Consider the following 19,534-nt stretch of genomic DNA (forward strand, 5'->3'; position numbering starts at 1 on the left):
CAAAAGTTTGGAGTCAGTAAAACAAAAAAAATGGTGTTAGGGAATTAAAGACATTATTACTGTTATTTAGCAAGGATGCATCAAACTGATCAAAGTGACCATAAAGACTTTTATAATGTTAAAAAGCTTTCTAATTCAAATAAATGCTATTCTTATCAACTTTCTATTAATCAAAGAATCCATAAAAAAAATCTAATTTTGTTTCTAATATGCAACAAATCATCATATTAGAGTGATTTCTGAAGGATCATGTGACACTGAAGACTGGAGTAATGATGCTGAAAATTCAGCTTTGATCACAGAAATAAATTACACTTTCTATTCACATAGTATAATATTTCACAATATCACTTTTTTGCTGTAGTTTGGAACAAATAAATGCAGGCTTGGTGAGACGAAGATACTTATAAAAGAAAACATTTAAAAAATCTCACATTTCTAAAACATTTAAACGGTAGTGTATTTGAAATCATTAACAGATTGTTATGAAAAGTTTAACTTCATTAAATAAGTTAAAGTTTAATAATCCTTTCGACTACTTTTGATTCAGTTTTTATCCCCTTTTTAATGCACAATTGTTATAAGACTATATCAAGATCAGGAGGTTAAAGGAAATTTTTAAAGGCATAGTTCACCCAAAAATTTTAATTCTACATCATTTACTCTCCCTCAAGTTGTTCCAAACCTGTATTAGTTTCTTTCTTCTGATGAACACAAAAGAAGATACTTTGAAGAATGTTTTTTTTTTGGGTGAACTATCCCTTTAATGCATGCTCAACTCACTAATTTCAGTAAATCATAAAAGACTATTTGGGACATGCAAGTGAAGCAATGCTGCACATCCTTGAGGTAAGACATACAACCTTGTTTATATTTCTACAACAGGGTCTTAAAAAGTCTTAACAGGTCTTAAATTAGATTTTTAAATTTAAGGCCATAAAAAGTCTTAAAGGGGTCATATAATGTCATTTTTGTACAAGCTAATATGATTCTTTAGGGTCTAAATTAAAAGTTTGTAATATACTTTAATTAAAAATTCTCATTAGTATTGTAAGAAAACACTAATTTTACCTGGTCAAAAACAGCTCTGTTTTCAGCACGCCGTTTCAGTGCATGTGTCTTTAAATGATAATGAGCTTTGCTCACCCCGCCCCTCTGTTCTGTGCATACACCGTTTAAACAAATCGGTTGAATAAATGACTCCAACAACTCGCTTATTAAGACAGTGAGTTGCCGCCACCTACTGGTGGTTTTAGTTTCATATTTAAAGTATCCTTTAATTAAAACGTTAAAATTATAAATCATTTCATATTTAAATATTGAATAGCTTTATTTATGCAATTGTAAATGAAGTGTAAATATAGTAGGCTAATGCCAGTTTTGATGCCGCTTCTGTGTCACCTCTGCACTGCAAGGATGGATTTTAATTTCATGATTTAATTTGACATTGGTATAGGGTGACCACCCGTCCCGCTTTGCGTTGTACCACACAGCATTTTCACCCCTTGTCCCACACAGGGGCGGACTGGCCATCTGGAGCACCGGGACTTTTCCCGGTGGGCCGCTGGCCAATGTGGGCCGGCCCACCCGGTATATTATATAAATTGCGGTAATCATTACATTTCTTTTCTATGCAAATGGATGAGTGAGTCGATCGCGCGGGCGCGGCCGACAAGTGTTTTATGAGTATATTGCCCTCCCTCCCTGCTAATTAGTTTGGTCTAATCCAATGCTTATCTTGAAACACGCCCCCTTTCACGTCCTGGAAAACACCAAGCCGAGGCCGATGAACTGAGCGCCTGTGTTGTCGCCTCGCGTCGCGGGAAAAAAAGCTGCACTTGAACACACCAAGAGAACTCCTGCCGACTGTCAGCTATAAATGCGCGTTCTCTGCCTGCGTGTAAATGAGACAACTGTCTATTTCTGCAGATATATTCATCAATATTCATCAATATTCAAAAAGGGAAACCGACGCTGCAGATGCACAAACCGTAAACAAAGCAGTGCGTGCTAACTTTATTCCACTCCTCTCATGTTAATAATGAAATATTCGCCAAGGAACACTCGGGTAAGATGACGTGACATTAGAACAGCCTTCTATCTGTACCGTTTTGACTTCTTTGCTGCTGTTTTCTATTATTCTCGTGGACTGACTCGTTCACTAAGCTGAACAGCCAATCAGAGTTCCCTCTTTCACCGAAGGCACGACACCGATTTAACATGTCGAATCGGCTGAAAAAAAGCCGACGAGGACCAATTTCAGCCTTTCGACGCACAAAAACTGCCCGACGGCCGACCGTCAGCTTGGTGTGTCCCAGGCTTAAACTGAGAGAGAGAGATTGATACGTTACATCGAATTTCTCTGAGCAGATAATTATTTTATAATAATTTATATAATTATTATAATTGTCCATGGATGAAAAGGGGAAGAAAAGAAAAGGTGGAGCTGAAAGGTTACGTGTTAAAAAAAGCATTAGAGGTAGATGCTGTGAAATGCTTCAAATTAACATATTATACATTTGGCGCGAAAATACAAATATGACCTTATGTTGTTACTTAAAATAAATGTTAAAATAGCATTTATTTTTGTATTGTGTTATTTTTTATGCTATAATTGGTGTTAAAAATTATTCTGCACATTAATGTGCCAGTGTGTTATGATGTGGGATGTGGTGGGCTGCTGTGGGCCAGAAAGTCCAGGGCCACTTTTTGGTCCCAGTCCCATCGCATATTGAGAAAATGTCCCGCATTTTCATCAGTCTGTCGGTTTTTAATGATCATATTGAGAAAACGTGCATGCTTTCTTTTGCCTTTTTAAGAAAACATTTTATTTATTATTTTTGCGGCGTAGTTTTTCACCTATATTTAACAGCGCTTTGTCAGAAGTACAAACACAACAGCCGTTTTTTAAATCCTGTCCAGTGGTTGAAAGGAAAGGAGTAAACACGGCCACTAGTAGGTTGTGACGGCTGTCAATCAAAATGTGGAGCGGTGATTCGTTCCAGGTGTTCCCTGTCAGAAAACAAATGGATAATTCGGTCAATTAAAATTAAAATTTAACAGAATTGATCAACTTGTTGCCTGCTGTGGTTGTTTTGATTCACATCCTTTCTAAAAATATGAAAGTTTTTGGTTTAATATGAATGTAATAATTAATCAATGATCTAATTTCATGTTGTTTTATATTTTATTAGTTCATTATTTATTTTGTTGGATTTTAATTGGACTTGGTCAGAACTGTTTCAGAAATAGTGATCTGCATGATGCCGCTGTCTTTGGGCTCAGTGATGTTGAATTTAAATGACATGTAAAATAAAGACATGTTATGTTACACTGTGATGTAATGGTGTTTTCTGGAAGGGACTAAAGAAGGAAGTATTTTTATCAGCTGAAAGGCAGGATACAAATGTTTTTTTTATTAAGTTAGATAAACATTATATAACAGTTTCAGGTTATGTTTTAGTGTTGGTAACATGTCCCACATTGTCCCACACAAACTTATAATCGTCCCACATTTGGTTTGTTTGATGGTGGTCACCCTACATTGGTACTGTGTTATTCTAATATAATTTAATTTGAATGTTAGAATTTGACATAACAGGTGATGCATACCTCTAAATACGTTTAGAAACAATGTCCATATATAGGTAAAAATGCCCCTGGAAATCAATTATAATATTGCCCCTTAATAAAAATGTTAATTTCGGTCACTACTGTGAACTGACCACTGCATAGAATATAAAAAATATGAATATCTTTGTGAGTCTGCTGTCAACAACAGGCCTAAACCAGCCAGGATACCAGTAGGCTACAAAAACACAATCAGTAAAATATCATCTAATTATTATCAACAAAACTTAAAATATTGAGACATATGTTTGTCAATATTGCGCACCCCTAATGTACGGTATTCATTTTGATTTCTTCAGGTCTTAAAAAGGTCTTAAAAAGCATTAAATTTGACTTTAAAAAGTGTTCAGATACCCTGTACAAGACCAAGAGAAATAGAGAAGTGGTCATTTATATCACTGCTCAGTCATTTTTGTGTTTGTATTTCTAGCCAACAGAAAACCCAGATTCCTTCCTCAATGGGAGACCACTCTTCAGTCCTGTCCTGATTGTGTCAGAGGACACCTGCATGTTGGCCATTGGGACTTCACCTGTGACAACCTTTCCACAAGAAGACCTCCACGAAGGTGTGCTCTACCTAATGGCATACTGTTATGCACTTCATCTTGTGTACCCAAAGTGTGTTGCAACTTTACTGTCTGTGCTTCAGACAGAAGTCATTTCAGATGCAATACATGGGCATGATGCAACTTCTTCCTACAAAAAAGCCACTTTGGAGTGGAAAAAGTTCATTGGGAATAGTGAAAAAGTCAGACGTAGGTCTTTTGATCACTAATTGTTGACAGCAGTTGTTTTCATCAGGTTCTTATAGACAGCAGTTGCTTAAATTCTAAAACAAAATAAAAATTCCGTTTTTCTTGGTCTCTTTTATTTTTTTTTAATGTATATATTCACTTTCTCAGTGATGTATCTGTGTAACCTTGACCCAGCTACCAAGCTTTGTTTTAATAGGCTTACCAATTGCGGTGATATGATGCATTGCTGTAATTTTTGAACAATCGTTTGCTTTCCTTTTGCAGTTGGAGTTAATAAAGAAATATTAAGAGCATGTTTGTTGAACCAGATTTATTAATTGTATCTCTGTTTCAGAGCTTATTTTTTAGAAATAGTCTAGATTGAGAGGGGACATCCATATTAGTTAGTCTTATTTTAAGACTTTAAATACTTATTTTGAGGGAAAGGTTTGGTTTTAAATAAGCCTGACACTCTTAAAATGTGTATATATATATTCTTAAATCAAGATATTTTTACCAAGAGTATTTAAAATTAACCACAAATAAAACATGAAAAAATACTAGATTGTACTATTTTTGCATTGGTTTCAAGATATTTGTACTGCTTGAATCAAGTTAAAATATTTAAATTTACTTCATTTTTTCTTGTTTTAAGATTTTAAGAACTTTTTTATCACAAGTTTTTTTTTTTGTCTTGTTTCAAGATGTCTTATCAAGTAGAATTTTCTCACCTCATTGGCAGATCATTTTGCTTGATGTTAGGTATTTTTTTCTTAATTTAGGTATTTTCTTATTTTTGTGTCCATTTTTTGCAGTGCAGAACCAAACTTAAGAGTAATCAAACCAACCAAGCAAACTAAACAAAACAACATGACCTCCCAAATGACACACATGGGGAACTTATATACACAAAAACCTTCTTCTGTTAAATCTTCTGTTAAAACAGAAGATTCTGTTTTAAGGCAGAATCTTCTGTAAAGCTGCTTTGAAACAACATGGATTAAGAAAAACACTACATGTTAGAAAATGAACATCGACACTATTTAAACACATTAAATTCAAGGACTAACGTGTTTCACCTTTGTATTTTCAGTGGTTTTAGGGTCACAAACTCTGATGCATGATCCTTTTGGCTTGGTCAGCACAAACAGTGTTGAACTAAAACATAGTTGACATAATAGCAGATTTCAGACAGTTTTAAACTTCCTCTTGTGTCTGCATGGCATGTCAGGAAGTAAAAAGCAGAAGGGAGAGAGTAAGATTCATTTCCTTTCAGAAAGGTCCAAAAGAAAGCTTGTTTGCTATAACCATGAAGTGACTCTTCTCAAGGAAAACTCGTCACATCGGAGTCATGTTGAGGTAAGACTTACATTTTGCATAATACTCTGACACTTAAGTGATTTATAAAATAATAATAAATTCTGTCAACCATCACAACATGTCTTACACTGTGCAACTGGGTTTTGCTATCTTTACTTATTAATACATGTATTAATCTATCTCTCACTCTCCACTACTCTAAATGTTATTTTTCTTTAAAGGAAATCATTATAATTATTGGTTACCTTAAATGGTAATATTGTTATATTCTATTAAAAAAAATCAGCCACAGTTCATATTAGGTGTCTTTAACTACTATGAAAAAAAAAACTTAAGTAGGGGAGAGCCGGGACAGGTTTCTAAGGTAAGGTTACAGATGGATTTTTTATTATTTGGTGATCAACAACTCACATATGTGTTCTCTTAGTATCATGTGTTATGTGTTCAAATTTGACTTTGAATGGTAGTTATGCTTCAGGCGGGACGATTGCAACACGGGTGGGACGAATCCAACGGCAACTATTCATCTAATGCTTGTTTTTGTGAACAATACCTGACAAGTAACTTATGTACATATTGTTACAAACATATTTTGTAATTTATTTTAATTTAAAAGGTTCATATTAACCATTTTTGTTCTGTCGCCCAATAAACAATAGGTGATAAGCCTAAGCGCATTTTGTAATCTTTCTAATGGGCTATTTTGAGGAAGACCTTCCTTGAGTCATATTGAGTGTTTGCTAGTTGAATAGCCTGATATTATGAAGAAAACGAGTTCAACGTGTTGCGTAATTGAATTGCAATGAATTTGCATTAAAAGAAACACAAGTCTATGAACAGTATAGGCTATGACCAAGTTTAACTGTCGGGACGTCCTGACAGCGCCTCCTGTCATTTAAACTTATTTTGCCCTTAAACTAAAAAACTCTGATATTGCACACTTAAGGGTGTGTTTCAGTACTAATACACCTGCCGTATTATCATTACAACGGCACATGAAACAATAAATACAACTTGTCAGTCCAAAAAAAAAGTACAGCACAAAACAATTCACTTACCGCACTCAAAAACAGCTTTGCGGCTTTTTGACGTAATTTTGACGTACAATGTGAGTGGTTTTCAAGGAAATCTCAGTGTTTCCTCCATCCCGCGATTCAACAGTCCTGGCTCTCCCCTACAATGTATTCATAGTTTTCCTCTGCAAACTGTGCTGCTATCGAGATGAGAAACGGGTTCGGACAGGTTTAGAGGAATGAGTGGGTTACGGACGGTGTAAGGGAAGATAGGAAGAACTATCATTAATCATTATATATGTAATTACAGAAATCTATTACAGCTGTAATTATGTGCAGGTATTAAGTAATAAGTACAATGTAGAAACATGTCAAAATTTTTCATTTAATGTTGTGTTCAGATCATTTTGACCTGGAGAAGATATACTTTTTCCCAAAAATGCTAATTAACGTTATTGCATTGGACTAAAACTCACTGACTTTACTCACCCAGGGTGTAACTACTTCCCCAACATTTGTTTGAGAATTTTTGTTATTTTTTTTTATTTTTTAAATATATATATATATTTTTTTTTATTTTCTCTCCCCATTTTGTTACACTTGTGGTGTTCCCGGTCAAAAATGACCAGCCTACAAAAATTGATTATATCAATACACTATTATCACCAAATATTGGATTCAGTCTTTTTAACAGCTTGTTTTCTTTCAATTAGGATTACTTTTGTATTTCTTTTTGTATTTGATTGATCGTAGGCCTCCTTGATTTGAGCTTATGCACTTTCATTTTTGACCCCCCATTTTTGACCAATTTTGGCCACATTTAATAATATTTACAAATATTCTGTAAAATTTTATGTTTTAATGTTTTTAATGATTTGTTTAACCAGGAAGATCATTTTAAAATGCTTTTATTTGGTAAAAAGTGTTAAAAAAAGAGTTCAAAACGGCAAACTCCTTCACTCCTTTTTCACAAAAACAGTCAAGCACTGTAAGTTGTCATGTGGCATCCGAAGTGTGTTGCACAATGATGAATAACTCTGCCTAGTTCTCTTGTTGAATAATTAGCAAGTTTTGTTGGAAATTAAAAATATTCACTACCCACACAAACGTGCACTTATTTTCAGTCCTTTTTATTCGTAATGTCTTTTATTTTCACAGATACGTTATCAAAGCCCTTCAAATTAGAATATAGATGGTGATTGTTAATGCTGAATTTGGATTTTCATGCATTAACAGCCACTGTCTGCTTGAATCAGGCAGCGCTGTAACGTGTACATGATGTTTAACATATATAATTTGGTAACACTTTACAATTAGATAAAAAAAGTTTGTAGACAAACTTTAAGTTGTCTTGGAAAAAGCCTAACCAGAAAGTTTGAAGTATCTGCATATTTCAAACATTTCTTTATTGTCAGACAGAGCCAGAAGTTAATTTAGAGTTGAGAGTGAATGAGGCAGAGAGTTTCAAGGAGGCTTCAGAGGGAAAACAAATGCCTGGAATAAGTTAAGAATTATTTTTATTTTTTTCATTACACATTCATTATGTTTTATGTCTACACTGCCTTGCTTAGGCAAAACAAAGTAATTTTGTGAAAATTTTCATTTTGTGAAAATTTTCATTTTGTGAAAAGTTATGACTACAGTTATAGCTAAAATTGACTCTATGGATTTGGATTCATCCTTTTCCCCCATTTGTGAGTATGTTCCTGGTTTTTTGATATCAGTTGAACAAGAAGTGGGTTAAGGAGAATTAAGATGAAGAAATCTCCAGGTCCGGATGGTATTAATCCTGGAGTTCTTAAGGCCTGTGCTGATCAGATTTGCAGGGTGGCTCATTATATTTTTAATTTGAGTTTGCGTTTAGAAAAATGACCTGTTTCATGAAAGACATCATGTGTAGTGCCCGTACCTGAGTTAACAAACCCCATGGAGTTCTCACACGATAGGCCAAGTGCTTTAACAGCACAGTTAATGAAGGTTTTTGAGAGACTGATATTAAACCACTTAAAGTCAGTATTGTGTGGTGCAGAGGATAAACTACAGTTTGCTTATAAAGCTGGTTTTGGGGAGATGACGCACTTATTTACCTCCTGCATAAATCCTTAAGTCATTTAGAGACCCCGCACAGCACAGTCTGAATTACATTCCTTGACTTCTCCAGTGCATTTAACACTATTCAGCTTTCACTACTATGAAGTAAGATGGAAAATGTTGGAGTACATCATGGCAGGCCCGGATTGGCTAATCGGGAGCACCGGGAGAATTCCCGGTGGGCCGGTCTGTTTTATTGGCCAGGAGGGCCGGTGTTGTCATGGCACTGGGTTGAATGCTTTCCTTATAGGCTCCAGTCATAGCGCAGCCGCAGCCGCATCCCCACTACTTTTTTTATTATTATTTTATCGCAGCCCCACAAAAAAATAAAGTCACTTTGTTAGAGATGTGCGAACAAAAAAATAAGAGATACAAAACATGGATAATAGCCTATAGGCGCAAAGGCGGCGCTGAAAAGGCCAAAATAATAAAATATAGAAACTCGAGCGGCCAAATAGCCTACGAGTCAGGGCCGTACCGACCACTGAGGTCTAATTTTTCCTGAGTGTATAATGAACGTTGTGAAATAATTGCCTAATATTAACCGCTGCAATGAGATGGCAAAATGTTTGAGATGACCGAACAAAGCAAGCTGGATTTATGTTCACAGAAGCGCGAGCGAATCCCAACGCGACGCTTCACGAGATAAGGTGCAAGTGGCTAAACTAAACAGCTGTTTTACGATAGACATTTTAAACGACCCACATAAATAATCACTTTGCAAAGACTGTATCAATCTAAGCTCATCTTCAGGAAGGGAAGATTTACAGGTAAAGATAAAGAGACTGAGAGAAGAAGAACGAGAGAAGGAGATGGAGATGAGAGAGGAGAGCAGGTAGAGCAATAGCCTATTGCATAATAATGAGAATAACTTTATTACATTGGATTCCTATTTAACACAGTCAGATGTTCTTTGCCAATGACAGTGGAAAAATAGTATGCCCCCGAACCCCCTAGATCACTTTTGGGACCTCTGTTTATAAAACCCTGTGTACTGATATTGCACTGAATAGAAAATTATATTTTTGAAAAATACAATGAATTACAAGGCTGTACAGAACAGTGCACTATTAGGCTCAATCCCAATTAATTCACCCCTTGCCCCTCCGTTTTGCGCATTCCCATGAGGTTTAATTACATTATTTTAATAGTCAGTTAAGTGGGCCGGTCTAAGGCATGAAACTCCAGGGCTGAAAATGAGTCCCACTCCGGCCCTGCATCATGGTATGGTGAACTGGATAACTGATGATCTCTCTAGTGTGTGAGGATGCAGGACTGTGTGTCTCGGGTAGTGAAGTGCAGCACTGGAGTCCCTCAAGGAACCGTTTTAGCTCACTTTTTGTTCACTTTTTATACATCAGATTTTCAGAATAACTCTAAAACTTGTCATCTCCATAACTTTTCTGATGATTCTGCAATAGTTGGCTGTGTAACGGACCACGATGAGAGTGAATATAGGAAGCTTATAAATAGTTTTGTGGACTGGTGTGAGAGAAAGGTCTCAGGCTAAACGCTAGTAAGACGAAGGAAATTGTGGTTGATTTTAGCACTTCCTCAGCAAGTGTATATTTGAACAACAAGCTCACCTGGTCTGACGATACGATGCAAGTTGAGAAGGTTAGGTCTTTTTCCCAACCGCAATTAGATTTTACAACCAGTGTTATACAAGATGACAGACTATTTTATTTTAACTTGGTTGTATATAATCATAATGCTTTGAGAAATTGATACTAGAGAACAAGATTTGTTGCTGTTGTGAATGTTGTTGCATGTTTTCTATTTATTCATTGTATTTTTGTGCTGCTGTGACATGTGCATTTTCCCTTGGGGATTAATAATTTCTTTTTCACAGAGATGAACTTTATCCTTAAATCAATGAGGCCTACGATCAATGAGTTTCAAAAAGAAATACCAAACCTGTCCTAAATGAAAGAAAACAAGTTGAAAAAAAGATTGAATCCAATATTTGGTGATTAATACAGCATAACTGATTTACAAGCAATTCTTAAAAGGAACACAAAAGGTGTTACAGGGTTTTCAAGGGTTAAATGTCGTACACAGTAGCTAAAGACACTTAATATAAAGATAATTCTATGATCTGTCATTTGTATTATACACTTATGAGTCAAGAAGAATTGTGGCCTATGTTGCAGTTATTTAATCACAAATATAATGGTAGTCTGCTATTCTAAATCTAGCCGGTGTGTGTTTTATGTGGCAGGAATCACACACTCATGGATCTCCCGACAGCGCTGGCAGAAGTCACGGACACTTACTCCAACCAGAGCGGCGGGAACCAGTCTCTGGAGGCCTGTTCACGTGAGGGCGCTCTGAAGACAACCGTGTTCCCTGTCCTCTACACCGTCCTCTTCATCCTGGGCTCGTCTCTCAACGGCCTGGCAGCGTGGGTGTTCCTCCGAATCCCCAGTAAATCTCACTTCATCATCTATCTGAAGAACATCGTTGTGGCTGATATTATCATGACCCTCACCTTCCCCTTTAAGATCCTCGCCGATGCAAACTTGGCAACTGTCGGCGTGCGCGTGTTTGTGTGCCGCGTGTCATCCGTGCTGTTCTACCTCACCATGTATATCAGCATCTTGTTCTTCGGCCTGATCAGCATCGATCGCTGCAGAAAGACCATGTGGCCCTTTGTCGGCACCAGCCGGACACGCCTGCTCCACAGAAAGATCCTCTCGGCCGTCATATGGACCTCTCTGGTGGCTCTTGTGCTGCCCAACGTAATCCTGACGAGCCGCCTCAAAACCTCGGGCCGCATTAAATGCAGCGACCTCAAGACCGAGATGGGACTGAAGTGGCACGAGGTGGTCAACCACGTGTGCCAGGTGATCTTCTGGGGGAACCTTGTAATCGTGATAATATGTTACACGCTCATCTCAAAAGAGCTCTACAAGTCGTACGCCCGCACACGAGCTCAACACGAGGCAAGGCAAGGAGCGGATGTTCCCCACAGAACGCTGAAGAAGAACAACATTCAAGCAAACGTGTTCCTGGTGTTGGCCGTCTTCTTCGTGTGCTTTGTTCCCTTCCACTTTGCCCGAGTGCCATACACTATTAGCCAGACACGAGGACAGATGTTCAACTGCCAGCAGAAGCTGTTTTTCTTCCAGCTGAAGGAGAGCACGCTGTGGCTTTCCTCCCTCAATTCAGTGCTGGATCCACTCATCTACTTCTTCCTCTGCAAGTCGTTCCGGACATCCCTGTTTAACACCCTGCGTCTGTCTCCCGGCCGCTGTAGGGATCTCGGGACAGACTCCACCAGCGCTCCTGTGGACAACACGCCGATGTGATGGACAGACGCCCAGTGCTCTGATGTGCTTCTCCTACTCTTCTGATTTGCACGCTGTAACAGCCGTATATGCTACATGATAAATCAAACCTTTTAACAGCATCTTTAATAACTTCCACTCTCTTTCAGGAACCTAATTACCTCAACCTTGATTCAAATCAAGAGGTTTCACATGTCATGATTGGCTAGCGAAGAAAGGGTGTCAGGAGTGATCTCTTGCCTCTTGCAGGAGTGATCTTGTTAAAAGCTTGTTGTGTTAAGATAAACATACATGTCCATCAATGTCATGTGCTTGTAGCGGAAGTACCTCTGATTCTTACTAATTTATAAAGGCATGGGATGCATTGTATTTTGGTGAGTTGAATATTTGTTGTCACTGACAAACTTTTAGTGCCAGGCATCCAGACATGCAAAAGTACTAACATTTTTCATGAAAATTGAATCCAAGTATTGTGGATATCACACTATTACAGGTAATGTTTAAAGACATTACTGTAATGAAGACACAGATACAGTCATTTCCAACTCCAGTTCATTGTGAAGTCAATATTTGTCATGTATTTGTAATAAATAAATAAACTACTACTGTAAAAACAAAACTGTGACTATGGCAAAAAGCTGAGATTTATTGTAAACGCTTTGCAACCATTTGATTGTTGCAACACATCACTGTTTTTCTTCGTCTTGTGCTTCACAACGGGAGCAAAGTTGCTTCCCAAACTGCCTGTTCGAGGGTTGTTGCACACTTTAACATAAAATGTAATGTTTTTAAGACCTAAACTAAAAAAATGAATACCATATTTCTACACCAGAACAAACACACACAACATACATCTCAAAATAAATCATGTATATTTTCTTTCAATCAAACTGTAAAAACATTTTTCCTTTAGCAAGTTTTCACTAAGTAAAGCTATGGAAGAATTATATTAAATCATAAAAACAGGCCTTTATACACAAATAAATAACCTATTTATCAAACAAAAACTGTAATATTTAATGTAGGACATCTATGACCACTTTGATTATTGGAGGCTAATTGGAATCAAATAACTTATTTGTGTAATTTATTCAGAGAAAAAAAATATATATATTTAAAATGATAAATTAATAAAATAATTCTGTCATCATTTACTCACCCTCATGTTGTTCCAAACTTTTATGGATTTCTTTCTTCTCTGGAACACAAAAACAGATATTATGAAAAATGTCTCTCTGAAAATCAACAATCTTCAAAATATCTAAAATTTTCACTTTCGAGTAGTTTTTACAGGACAACTGCGCAGGAACTCCACTGTTATATCTGAATTACATTCACTGCATCTTCACCTCAGAACCGGAGTTTTTGAGTGATATGCCAGACATTGCCATCATGCACAAAACATGTCAAATGCTAATGACTCAATAAAGCAGGGAATTGATAAATGATAAATTGCTTGTAATGTTCCTTGTTTGTAAGCTGCTTTTGATAAAAGCATAGTTAATAATAATGGTAACACTTTATTTTGATGGTCCCCCTTTAGATAGTCTATTGATAGTCTGCTGACTATAACTTACTTCACAAGTACTTATCTACTTACTCTCATCAGGTTAGTATCTGTAGATTGTCTATTAAATGTTTGTAGCAATCATTACACTGTATGTAACATGTAAACTGCTATTAAACATTCTGTCAGTAAAGTGTTACCAATGTGTTATAAATTTAGGTTGTAGATGTTCAACAGCGTATTTGTAGATATGCAACAAATCCTCAAGAGGTTCTCAATAGTACTTTAAATAGTCAGCATGTAGATATTAACCAATGTATCAACAGACTTTCAGTTAACATGCAGTTGTCTATAAGTAGCAACACAACATCATTTCAAATGAACCTCAAGTATATATCTGCTTAGTTATACTTGATCTTTTGCTTTCGCAAGGATTTTCAGAAGTGCTCTACTAACTGTTTGTTGCATATACATTTTAGGTTGTAGATGTTCAACAGCGTATTTGCAGACATGCAACAAATCCTCAACAGGTTCTTAGTACTTTAAAGTACAGCAAAGCAAGAGCTTTTAAGTAGTCAGCATGTAGATATTAACCAATGTATCAACAGACTTTCAGTTAACATGCAGTTGTCTATAAGTAGCAACACAACATCATTTCAAATGAACCTTAAGTATATATCTGGTTAGTTACACTTGATATTTTGCTTTCGCAAGGATTTTCAGAAGTGCTCTACTAACTGTTTGTTGCATATAAATTACCTTTCAGTAAACTGTCATTTTACTTTAAGGGAAATTCATATATTCATCTGTTGCCACATTTGGCCCATCAAAATGAAGTGAAAATCTAAGAAATGCTGTTGAATGACTCTTACAGGCCAGCATCACAGGTTAAAGTCAGTTGATTTTCAGCAGACAGTCAATAGATAGTAAGTACCGACACTGATGAGTATTTGGTTTAAGATTAAGAAAATAACAGTACCACAGTAATTACATATCTGCCAAATGGGAAATAAATACCAGAGTCATTAGTTTGTTCATTAAACTGCTTTTAATGAAATGCTGTAAAAAAAAAAAAAAAAGTAACGAGAGAGGACCAAACATGGATTCAAAAAAGATTCTGTTTTCAGTAAACTGCTTAGCCTAGAATGACAAAAAAAAGCTTTTGTAACAGAAAATGTTACCTACAGGTCACTGTAGGATCACTGCAAATAACATTTAACAAGGAAATATAAACATCATCTTAGTGAACATAGCAAACCAAATTTTCTCTAACATTACTTATTTAGGCAAAAAGGCAAAAGTGAACCCTTTATTTTCATTGCTAGAACTTTTTTTTTACGTCCCCCACAATGTGTTCTCTGCACTTCTCCGCGAACTCGGCTAGCTTCCCTGGGGTGAAGCTTATGCTGTTGAACTGGACCCTGTCCGCAAAGTACAGCTCCGTGATAGGGGCGAGCTGAGCCACTGCATTCCGAGAGACACCTTCTTTTCTGAAGGCTTTGGTCATGGTTGCTCCACGTCGCGTTAGCTTCAAAAGCCTTTTGTATCGACGTATAACATCACGAACATTGTTGGCTGAAAAACAATCAAAACAAACAAAAGTGAATACCTCAATAAGAGAGATCCCCCCTAAAAAAAAAAATTTGTTGAAAAGAGTTTAACCCATTTAACCCACTGTGAAAGAAATTTCATATTTAATATGTGTGTGACCATCATATGACAGTAGAAGAGCACACACAATAGTTATTCTAATATGGAATGGTAAAAAGTTCTGGTACGTTAGCCTCCACTCAAGGATAAAATATGAGGAACAAGTCTAAGAAGTCTAAGTTTACACGACAACAGTGTTTTGGGTGCCTGAAAACACAAACTTTTGGAAACGGGTTTCAAAGTGCAAGTTTTTGAAAACGGAAACAGTTTGTTGTTTGTAAACAACAAAAATGTGAATCTCTGAAAACGATGACGTCATCTACATGTGTATTACGTGTTCTGTCTATAGTGTTTCATTGCCATCTAATGGCCTGGCAGCAGAATACAGCATTTTTAATCATTTTCGCAGACCTGTGTGAATGGAGATCGCTTTGACAATGGTGTTGTCTGTATGCGAAAAAAAAAGAAAAAAAAAAAGTATCCGCTTTAAGCATATCGTTGTCGTGTAAACATACCCTAGACCTAGAAAGATAACATTCTGGGAGTCAAGACTATAAAGGAGAAAGGATGCTTCACTGTCACACTCTGTGCCACTCTGTGTGACTGTACGACTGCTGGCCTTTTATTGCAAGAAAATAAACCTCATCAAAGACATATATAGTATATTTGTCTCTTATTCAGAATTGATTATTGTTTATTTGCAACAACACCACCTTCAAATAATTTGACATGGATATTTTTCTTAAGTTTGTTTGGTTTATTTTTCCAGATAAAGTTAAAAAGTATATTATCCATTTGTAAACAACAATCTTTTAGGGGGACTAAGCTAAGAAAAAAGTACTCAGCTGTTGAGACCTGATTAAAACTCCTCCATGTATAGAAAGATGTTTGAATATTGTTCTGAGAGGTAAAGCTGATAGGTTTTCTTCATGACTTGATAAATATTTGATTGAGTACTTGTCTCCTGGATATTTTATACTGCCATTGTTTAATTAGTTTGTTTTAATATTTTTATGACCCAAGAACTTAGTCTAATTTGCTCATTAAAGAAACTGTTTTGGAGTATGACGTTGTTCTGACAGGACAACCAGTAGCCTTCATCCAATCTGGACTAGCAACTAGATTAAAGACTCACAAGGTTTTTCACTCGGCACTGAAAATTTTGAGGAATTATTAATATCGGTCCCACTTTATATTAGGTGTCTTTAAATGGATACTCCACTTTTTTTGGAAATAGGCTCATTTTACAACTCCCCCAGAGTTAAACAGTTGAGTTTTACCATTTTCTAATCCATTCATCCGAACTCCGGGTCTGGCGGTACCACTTTTAGCATAGCTTAGCATAGATCATTGAATCGGACAAGACCATTAGCATCTCTCTCAAAAAAATTACCAAAGAGTTTCGGAATTTTTCCTATTTAAAACTTGACTCTTCTGTAGTTACATCGTGTACTAAGACCGACGGAAAATGAAAAGTTGCGATTTTCTAGGCTGATATGGCTAGGATCTATACTCTCATTCCTGCGTAATAATCAAGAAATTTTGCATGAGTGCAGCAGGCGTAATGATATGATGCAGCGCCTGAAAATAGTCCCCAGCTCAGTAACTTCCAACGTGACCGGGACTAAGTTTGTCTAACCTATTAGACCTATTTTCAGGCACTGCGTCATATCATTACGCCTGCTGGACTCATGGTACGGCAGCAAAGTTTCTTGATTATTACGCAGGAATGAGAGTATAGTTCCTAGCCATATCAGCCTAGAAAATCGCAACTTTACATTTTCCGTCGGTCTTAGTACACGATGTAACTACAGAAGAGTCAAGTTTTAAATAGGAAAAATATCGAAACTCTTTGGTCATTTTTTTGAGAGAGATGCTAATGGTCTTGTCCGATTCAATGATCTATGCTAAGCTATGCTAAAAGTGGTACCGCCAGACCCGGAGTTCGGATGAATGGATTAGAAAACGGTAAAACTCAACTCCTTAACTCTGGGGGAGTTGTAAAATGAGCCTAGTTCCAAAAAAAGTGGAGTATCCATTTAAAGACACCTAATATAAAGTGGGACCGATATTAATAATTCCTCAAAATGTTCAGTGCCGAGTGAAAAACCTTGTGAGTCTTTAATCTAGTTGCTAGTCCAGATTGGATGAAGGCTACTGGTTGTCCTGTCAGAACAACGTCATACTCCAAAACAGTTTCTTTAATGAGCAAATTAGACTAAGTTCTTGGGTCATAAAAATATTAAAACAAACTAATTAAACAATGGCAGTATAAAATATCCAGGAGACAAGTACTCAATCAAATATTTATCAAGTCATGAAGAAAACCTATCAGCTTTACCTCTCAGAACAATATTCAAACATCTTTCTATACATGGAGGAGTTTTAATCAGGTCTCAACAGCTGAGTACTTTTTTCTTAGCTTAGTCCCCCTAAAAGATTGTTGTTTACAAATGGATAATATACTTTTTAACTTTATCTGGAAAAATAAACCAAACAAACTTAAGAAAAATATCCATGTCAAATTATTTGAAGGTGGTGTTGTTGCAAATAAACAATAATCAATTCTGAATAAGAGACAAATATACTATATATGTCTTTGATGAGGTTTATTTTCTTGCAATAAAAGGCCAGCAGTCGTACAGTCACACAGACTGCAGAGTGTGACAGTGAGGGGAGGGCATCCTTTCTCCTTTATAGTCTTGACTCCCAGAATGTTATCTTTCTAGGTCAATGATGGAGCATTCTAGGGTATGTTTACACGACAACGATATGCTTAAAGTGGATATTTTTTTTGTTTTGTTTTTTTTTCGCATACAGACAACACCATTGTCAAAGCGATCTCCATTTACACAGGTCTGCGAAAACGATTAAAAATGCTGTATTCTGCTGCCAGGCCATTAGATGGCAATGAAACACTATAGACAGAACACGTAATACACATGTAGATGACGTCATCGTTTTCAGAGATTCACATTTTTGTTGTTTACAAACAACAAACTGTTTCCGTTTTCAAAAACTTGCACTTTGAAACCCGTTTCCAAAAGTTTGTGTTTTCAGGCACCCAAAACACTGTTGTCGTGTAAACTTAGACTTCTTAGACTTGTTCCTCATATTTTATCCTTGAGTGGAGGCTAACGTACCAGAACTTTTTACCATTCCATATTAGAATAACTATTGTGTGTGCTCTTTTACTGTCATATGATGGTCACACACATATTAAATATGAAATTTCTTTCACAGTGGGTTAAATGGGTTAAACTCTTTTCAACAAATTTTTTTTTTTAGGGGGGATCTCTCTTATTGAGGTATTCACTTTTGTTTGTTTTGATTGTTTTTCAGCCAACAATGTTCGTGATGTTATACGTCGATACAAAAGGCTTTTGAAGCTAACGCGACGTGGAGCAACCATGACCAAAGCCTTCAGAAAAGAAGGTGTCTCTCGGAATGCAGTGGCTCAGCTCGCCCCTATCACGGAGCTGTACTTTGCGGACAGGGTCCAGTTCAACAGCATAAGCTTCACCCCAGGGAAGCTAGCCGAGTTCGCGGAGAAGTGCAGAGAACACATTGTGGGGGACGTAAAAAAAAAGTTCTAGCAATGAAAATAAAGGGTTCACTTTTGCCTTTTTGCCTAAATAAGTAATGTTAGAGAAAATTTGGTTTGCTATGTTCACTAAGATGATGTTTATATTTCCTTGTTAAATGTTATTTGCAGTGATCCTACAGTGACCTGTAGGTAACATTTTCTGTTACAAAAGCTTTTTTTTGTCATTCTAGGCTAAGCAGTTTACTGAAAACAGAATCTTTTTTGAATCCATGTTTGGTCCTCTCTCGTTACTTTTTTTTTTTTTTTACAGCATTTCATTAAAAGCAGTTTAATGAACAAACTAATGACTCTGGTATTTATTTCCCATTTGGCAGATATGTAATTACTGTGGTACTGTTATTTTCTTAATCTTAAACCAAATACTCATCAGTGTCGGTACTTACTATCTATTGACTGTCTGCTGAAAATCAACTGACTTTAACCTGTGATGCTGGCCTGTAAGAGTCATTCAACAGCATTTCTTAGATTTTCACTTCATTTTGATGGGCCAAATGTGGCAACAGATGAATATATGAATTTCCCTTAAAGTAAAATGACAGTTTACTGAAAGGTAATTTATATGCAACAAACAGTTAGTAGAGCACTTCTGAAAATCCTTGCGAAAGCAAAATATCAAGTGTAACTAACCAGATATATACTTAAGGTTCATTTGAAATGATGTTGTGTTGCTACTTATAGACAACTGCATGTTA

At 36.4% G+C, this 19,534-nt stretch overlaps 1 protein-coding gene across 1 annotated transcript; it reads left to right on the forward strand.

Annotated features, from left to right (window-relative positions):
- The first annotated feature begins 5,601 nt into the window (after positions 1–5,601).
- On the forward strand, positions 5,602–13,175 carry p2ry12 (purinergic receptor P2Y12). Its single transcript, XM_084126820.1, has 2 exons — positions 5,602–5,723; positions 11,010–13,175. Exons 1-2 carry the CDS (start codon positions 5,716–5,718, stop codon positions 12,097–12,099), a joined length of 1,098 nt encoding a protein of 365 aa, XP_083982946.1. The 5' UTR covers positions 5,602–5,715; the 3' UTR covers positions 12,100–13,175.
- Positions 13,176–19,534: the final 6,359 nt, after the last annotated feature.

Source organism: Abramis brama, assembly GCF_963993115.1.
Source record: "Abramis brama genome assembly, chromosome: 10".
Classification (NCBI taxonomy): Eukaryota; Metazoa; Chordata; class Actinopteri; order Cypriniformes; family Leuciscidae; genus Abramis; species Abramis brama.